This window comes from Lepeophtheirus salmonis, chromosome 5 (genome assembly GCF_016086655.4).
Source record: "Lepeophtheirus salmonis chromosome 5, UVic_Lsal_1.4, whole genome shotgun sequence".
NCBI classification, from domain to species: Eukaryota; Metazoa; Arthropoda; class Copepoda; order Siphonostomatoida; family Caligidae; genus Lepeophtheirus; species Lepeophtheirus salmonis.
The window spans coordinates 28127969-28135943 of NC_052135.2; the positions used below are offsets into that span (position 1 = coordinate 28127969).

Sequence of the window (7975 nt, forward strand, 5' to 3'; positions counted from 1 at the left end):
TATGTATCTCCTTAACACTATGTATTAAGGAATTCATAGGTTTGAATTAATACCTATGTATGTAGTATGTGCCTATCCTACTTTATTGTTTCCCCTCTTTCTCATGTCTCCTCAATTAAAAATTCGCCAAATACTTTTTTTTTGCTTGTCCAACAATCTATATCTACCGCCCTTATCTTCAAATATATGTAGATATTACATTATATATAGTACAAATACATCAAAGCAATATAATATAATACTAAAACTTTCAATTTACAATAGAAAAAAAAGAACAGATTTGAAGGAAAGCACCTATGTACTCGTATTAGTTATGAACGTATCTTGTACATACATACATATGAAAATACGTTTTGAAAGCTAATGTCAGTTTTAAATTGAATTATACACATATATGTATGTCTATTAGTACAAAAACATACACACACGCGTGGGTCTTTCACAGTAGCATTAAGGCTTGTAGTAGATAATGCATGTATTTTTAGCGTGAGAATGACTTACAAGTAAAAATATAGAATTTTGAGAATTGATCATCAGTTAAAATTGAATTCAAATCCGTGTGTGGTTCGAAAAAGAAAGAAAAAAAGAATTGAGCATCCCATAATAACAGCTCATACTCCATTGGTTCTACATGACGTCATTATCCATGAGGTTCATTCTGATTTGAAAAGTGTCAGGATAAGGAAAAACATAATTGCATCGTATTCATGTAAGTTATTATTTGTGTCCTTTTTTGAAAGAACCTTTTGGGGCTATTTTTTACCCCATTTAAAAAAGCCTATTTCCTCTTGAGGTTTGTGTGTGTGACTTTGAACTCTTGTGCTTGTGAATAACAAAAACGCAGTTATTTCAATTAGTTATGAGTGCGCCAAATGTTTCTTGATATAATATTTTGATATTATTATTTATACATTTATTTAAGAGAGTCACATTCCTGTCCTTAGAGTACTCATACTCAGTAATACGTGTCGCACATACTCATATTTACTAACAACTATATGTATAATGTGTAAATGTATTTAAAACATCAAGGGTGTTCAAAATAATTTGTGTCATTTTTAAAATTTTATTTGATCATATATGTATATTGAGTACTGCATGGATACATATATATATATATTTCAATAGTACATATTTAGAGTAGTATAAAGGCTATTATTATTACGAATAGTATGTATAGCAGCCTTCAGTAGTAAATATGTCGATATGTATGTATTTAAAAAGACAATAGCCTAACTCTAATACCGATGTAGTTTATATGAACATAATTATATATTTACCTTTAAAAGGTCAGTTTAATCTCCGAACTAACAAACAGAATTCCTTTAGTTCAATGAGCACAAACCACTAATAATTATTAGGAATTTTTGATATCAAATTCACTGTCTCAAAGATTGAAATACACTTTTCTTTATATTTCCCTTTTAGTGTGAAGACATGTCTATTGAAAGTGGAAGTGGACAAAACGTTGTTGAAGAGCTTACTATTACTCCGCTTCCTCCTCTACCCAAGTTACGACTTCGACCAGGCCTGTTCCATTCTTCTTCCAAATTGGATGTTAAGCCTCCATTTAAATATGAAGAAAAGACGAAGAGTAGTAGTAGCAGTAAAGAGATAGAAAAAGTAAGGTGCAAAGTGGAAAATGAGGAGGAAGAGAAAACATCCAGACTCTTGATGAAGTCCGAGTGTCGTTCTGCAGGAGGACGTCGTAAAAATGGATCCTCTCTCGTACATTCGATACCAAAATTTAGTGAAGTGAAAAAGGGTAAATTATCTGAAGTTCAAAAAGTGCTTCAGTCTAGACTTTTATCAAAGCAAAGGCTGAAACAACAACAGCAACTTTTAAGAAAGCAACAGCAATTCCAACAACAACAACGAGAAGAAGAGGAGGAACAGTTTGAGCAAGAGCCAGCAAGTATATCAAATCTAAGTCAAAAGAATTCGAGTCTGGATGCATCGAACTTACTTCAAAACATGATGTACAAGCACAAAAGTGGATATAGCAATAAAACCTTTTCTCCTCTAGCTAAAGTGAGACGTGGGCGCAAGCCTGACAAGCGTGAAATTACGCATGTCCTAAAAGTAAATGCTCCACCATTGTCTTATCCTATTCTACCTCATTTATCGGAAGTAACAATAACTCCAAAAGTGATTTATAACCCAAATCCTCGTCATATTCATTATAATCATAATGTTGAGGAAGCCTTAGATCTACGAACACCTGGGAGATGTTCTCCTCCACCGGAGTCTTATACTAGTAACACATTCACATTCAAATCTAAAGAGGACTCAAATCAACAGGCGGCACTGGTCAAGAGAAAGCTCTCCAATTTGTTACCCATTTCAAGTAGCCTTTTTTCGGATTTTAATTCAGAGGTAAGACCTATTCTTATTCTTTCAAAATCCCTATAATTGCCCCTTATTTAGAGGAATGTATCTTTAAACAAATGACACCTGAATAGAAATTAATTTTTCGATAAAAAAAATAAAAATAATACTTTCCTTGGCAGAATAATTTTCCAAATTTATATTTTTGTCAGGGAGGAAGAAAAAGATATGCTAAACGATCTATTTTAGAAATACCCTCCGTTTGAGTCACCACTAAGATTGTACTAGGACATACGTAGCAATGCAGTAGTATTTGATGTACCTATTTCCTTTTAGATTCAAATATGTATATCCATATTTATGTAATCATAGAAAGAAGAGACAAATGTGTTTCACTTCTCATTTTATCCGCCTGTAATGTTTTTGACTGTGGATATTAGTCATTAGTCCTCCTGGGTCATTAGTTGAAAGGGATCTTTGGCTTAATTCTCCTTCAGAAGTCAGTCAGTTTGATTACAAAGAAAAAAACAACTGCATGGAGCGCCTCCCAAATAATTCTTAGCTAATTTCAGGCACAAAATGAGAAAATATTTTATAAATAGATTCAAAGTTCCGTTTTCTCAATTATGCAAAACATATGACACGGCTAAAGTGTCTTTCTTTTTATTTACAAATATACCATAGTTCCTTCCGAACGGATTTTTGACTGCAATTGTGAGGGTTTTTAGATAGTTTCCTTTCTTTATGTTTCTTTCTATTTTTATTTTTACTTATGACATCATTTTTGATAGAGTCGTCGTCAAATTGTCTGTCAAGATTGCAATTTTATAAATGATGATATTTATTATTGTTTTTATTCGTATTATGTAAGATACATGTTGAAAATGAAGGTGTCACAAGCACAAAAAACAACTTTTTGATCTACATACATATTATGTAAATATAAAATAAATTAATTATGAATTGGCATGCTTTGCAAAGTACTTAACTAACTCAGTTTTAAATTTCCCTGTTCATAAATTATCATTTTGAATTGTGTTAGGGAGTTCGGTCTGGTAATTATAAATACATCGGATTCCGTTATAATAATTTTTGTAATACCAAACTAAAATTATGTTCAAGTTCGGTATGGAAAAATATGTCTGCAAAAAATCAATGGGACTTGATTGATCCCACAAAACAAAAATTAACCTCTTTTAAAAAAAACAAAACAACAACAACATCGATTTGGCTTATGCAGATGCTTTTTTTTTATTTAAGAAATTTCAAAAAGTGGAAATTTGCTGTATATGACCTTTGACCTTGTGTAAAACCGAACCGATTTTTTTTATCCGAGTCTCAAGGTTAATTTGGATTGACAAGGTAGTTTTTCTTTCTTTTAAAGAGGAAAACAATAAGGGAATGTGGTGAGAAGAAATAAGATGCTCGCTGACAACTCAAAAAGTGATAAATATTTTATCTCAAAAATTTTATTGATTTAACTTATTTATCTTAATTAGATATGTTATGAATGATCAAGGAATATGTTTATATACCTAGGTATTATATCAAATTTACATAAAGAATATATAAAATGTTCAAAAAAAATTATTAAAAAAAATCTACGGGAGTCAGTTAAATTTTTTGAAACAGCTTTCTTATTGTTTATTGTTCTCTCTCTCTATAAATAGACAAATTCAGAAGGAGAGTTTATATATTATACATATATAGAAAGATGGAACATTTTAATATATATACTTTAACTTATAGACCTTTATAAAGTATTTTTCATGAAAGTAAGTCGAGAGTAAAAAAAATAAATATTGTTTAAAAAAGTCAAATCTGCTTATACTCGCTTTCAAGACTATATATATATGTACCTATGTATATTCATTTATAGTCTTTTATATACTGAAGTTTTTTCTCATATCCTATAGATAGTAGAAATAACTATTATTACTCAAATATAGTACAACATACATATATAATTTTGATCAAACACATTCAGAGTACCCAGCTTATATTTTATTACAGTATTACTTGAAGGGCCAAAAGTTGTAGCATCTGTGCACACATCATATGTACGTACGGCAAAAGATGCAATTCTTTTTCTCTATAATGCATATAAGAATTCAGGAAATGCAGATTTATAATAATAATATAGAACTAATTAATTATTATTATTGATATGATACACTTTATATTCAAATCGGTTTGAGGTCTACCACATATTTTTAAGGAAATGACACTTGACATTTGAGAGTCTACTCTCTCTTGTAATAAGAGTGTATGTATGTATATTTTGGACCCTGTATTACGTCATTCAACTACTATTTTTCCTTAAATGCCAAAGAAAATCGTTTTCCCTTTAAATGTATGTATGTTAATAGAATAAGTGAGTTTTCTATAAATAAAATCTTTAAAACATGATTTTTCCTCTTCAAACACATCAAATACTTAGAAAAATTGATATCTAAAATATTTTTATTTCCCTCTTGTACATTTATACATACAAACTTTCTTTTAATTTATTTAAAACATTAGATATGTTAAATTCATTTTGTAGCACTAATAAATGTTTACCTCTTTTTTCCTTCCCCTTATCCACTTCTTTTGCCAGTTTTTTCAAAAATAGATTCTGTTAGTAAATCTTTTATTGCATTGCTTTCCAATATTTACGCTTAAAACTGACTTGTATGAGTCTCTACTAACATATATATGTATGTACAAATAATCATTCAAAAATAATCTCATTTTTCCATCATTTGAATTTGACTACAATTTGTTCGAGCATATACCTATACAATTGTAAATAGTGAAACTTATTTTTTTTAGTTATTATAGTGAGTGCTCCTTAAAGATGAAGTTTTTTTTAGACTTGTCATAGAGAGCAAAAAATTAAATTGTTGTCTAGACAAAATTCAAATGCATTTGGGTAATCTTGAAAACTGACTGCCAAATGAAATATAAATAAATATATGTTCATCCTAAAATTTCTCATACTATATTTTTATTTTTAAAAATTAAGTTCAGACTTGAACTTGAATTTCATTTTCAGTTATTTTATTTTTCATGTAGGATTTGAATGCATTTCATTATTATGAACTCCCATATAACTTACATTAGTAATGTACGGCCACTATTAACTTTACTTTACTTCCCTGCTATGTTTATCCACCCCATATACTAAAATGTCCTTTTGTTATTTTTTTGCATCTTACCTTTGCTTGACCTTATATGAAAATTATTGATCCTGTTTCCAATTTTTTTGGTATGGTACTTTGTTAGTTTCTCAGTTATTAACAAATTCTAGAATTAGTCATCGAGGTTTCAAAGATTTTTTTTTATGCGTCCTTATTCCTCAGATAAATAACTACTTTTACGATGAATAAGGAGATGCTATATTCTAAATAAAACATTTCTTGTTTGAGAATAATTGATTAAGTTAGAAAAACTATTCTCTCCAGTTTAATTCAAATTTAAGAAGAAATTAGTGTTGGATCGGTCTGAAGAAACAAAAAGACTACAAGTTGATCAGTCTGGTCCTAATAAAGTTTGCTAGTCCTAGGACCAGTCCTTATTGGTCTTTTATGGTAACTACTACAGCTGAAATGAAGTAATCCTTTCAACTGTTCAACTTAACCTATTTCAAGAAGACAAGATACTTGAAGTTTTATGTAGGAGCTGTGTGGCTAAAACTTATTATTATACATTCTAGCTATCATTCATAATTATCTAAGTTTTTATATTATTCAATCCTAGCTAGGAGTGAAGAAAATAAAAAGATAGGAGCCGAAGGACTGAAGGACGTCCTTAGAACTGTTAAATGGTAAAAAAGATCAGACCGATAAAAAAAAAAGACTGATTAGAAAATCAGTCCCTAAGGCAGATCCAACACTAAGATAGATACAGTTTTATATAAGCTTTGTTCCCAGGGATATACTCACGTTAGGATTGGAAGAGAAGTGACGAATGATTAAAAGTACATAAAATATACTAAACTATGTTTTTTTATATTTAATCTGATCTAAACTCTTTTTATAATTCTGAAAAGTCATGTATTTTCGTATTGGAACTCTTAGTCACTGATAAAATAATATAAGTGTGTATTTTTTGTTTCAGGCCACAATCCAAAAGTTTAACTTCACACCTGGAGACTATCTTTGTTTAGAAGAGCAGGAGGCTCCAATACAATACATTCTTGATCCAGAAAAAAGAAGACAAGAGCTCCTTTTGGACAATGGAGTCTCTCTCCCATCTCGATTTCATAGCAAAATCCGACCAGCCTCTTTTCACTCAACGCATGAACGGAAATAATTTGAATATATAAAATCAAAAATTAGCAAAATATTATTAATATAATTTTTAGTACAATTATGTCTTTTCTTTAATGCTATGCAAATCAAATATTGTATAATTATTAAAGAAATTCAATTAGATATCTATTTCCCAAAGTTAATAGAAATACAAGGTTAGACCATCATATAATCGGGCTTACTAGAATTTTCAATTTAATGCATGGTACTAACTGATGGGCGAGACAGAACGATTTTGACAAAACACGCAACCAATCATACTCTATGATGTCACTATTAAAAAGCGTGGTGGAAATCAAACATCAGTCTTACACGGGTTATAACCCTGTATTTCTATTAATCTTGCCTATTACCTACACTTGACATACATTCAATTAAAATAGTAATTTATAGTTCTATATTTAATATATTTATCTACATAACATGGATACATACCTAAGAACATAAATGTAAGTTACACAGAAATCATGTACTGCGAAAAAAATAAGTTTAGCAAACATCTTCATAATAACTGAATACTTTATTGTAAAACACATTCTTATAGATAATACTTATATATCACCCTTTGAAACACACTCTAAGGTTATCAAGTTCCTTTTAAGTATAATTACGATTGTTAAAATATATGCATAAAATATTTGCCAGGCAGATTTTTCATTCCTTCTTTAAATTTTTTGGAAAGGTAAATATAGCAATGCATCCCAATTTAGTCCGGATTCAATCAGTCCAGGTTTTGCTAGTAGGTTTTTGAATTGTCATATCCAAGACCCTTTTAACGAGATCGACCATTGACAGGAAAGAAGAATAAAATTTTAGTGCAGTGTATCCAAGGAACCAATTACCTTTCAACAGTTCGTTCAGGGTATTTGTGTTATGAATGAATATTAAAAATGTAAATATTCTATTCCTGTGAAGATATAATAACCTTTTTTAAGTGATTCTGAAATATTTATGTAGCTCTCTACTCATATGTATGTGAAAATATAGAGGGGGTGTATTTCGACTTTCATTTCAAAACTCTTTAATTTAATACCATTTTTACTTAAATGCTTTCATGGAGCCCTTACTATGTGCTATTAAACTGTATTAGTTTAATCAAATTTGTTGAAGTGATTTTATAATTTTTGGGGCAATGTATGTGTCACAGTAAGAATAAAATCCAATAGAATCGTTGATTCTCCTTGGAAAGATCATGATCGTAATCTGTCCTAGGACAGATTATGTTTATATAATATAAAATATATAATATAATTATAGAATATAAAAAGAATAAAGTTTATATTTCTACACTAGTTAGTAGTTTTTGTATAGGGCTGTAGAAGGAGAGCTGGACATTGAGAAGTCGGTACTGG

The 7975-nt window shown here is 29.7% G+C and overlaps 1 protein-coding gene across 1 annotated transcript; it reads left to right on the forward strand.

The window, feature by feature from the left end:
* The first annotated feature begins 368 nt into the window (after positions 1-368).
* On the forward strand, positions 369-7640 carry LOC121118351 (uncharacterized). The gene is made up of 3 exons (XM_040712925.2): positions 369-709; positions 1429-2376; positions 6430-7640. The coding sequence occupies exons 2-3, from the start codon at positions 1438-1440 to the stop codon at positions 6622-6624; spliced, it is 1134 nt and encodes a 377-aa protein (XP_040568859.1). The 5' UTR covers positions 369-709; positions 1429-1437; the 3' UTR covers positions 6625-7640.
* Positions 7641-7975: the final 335 nt, after the last annotated feature.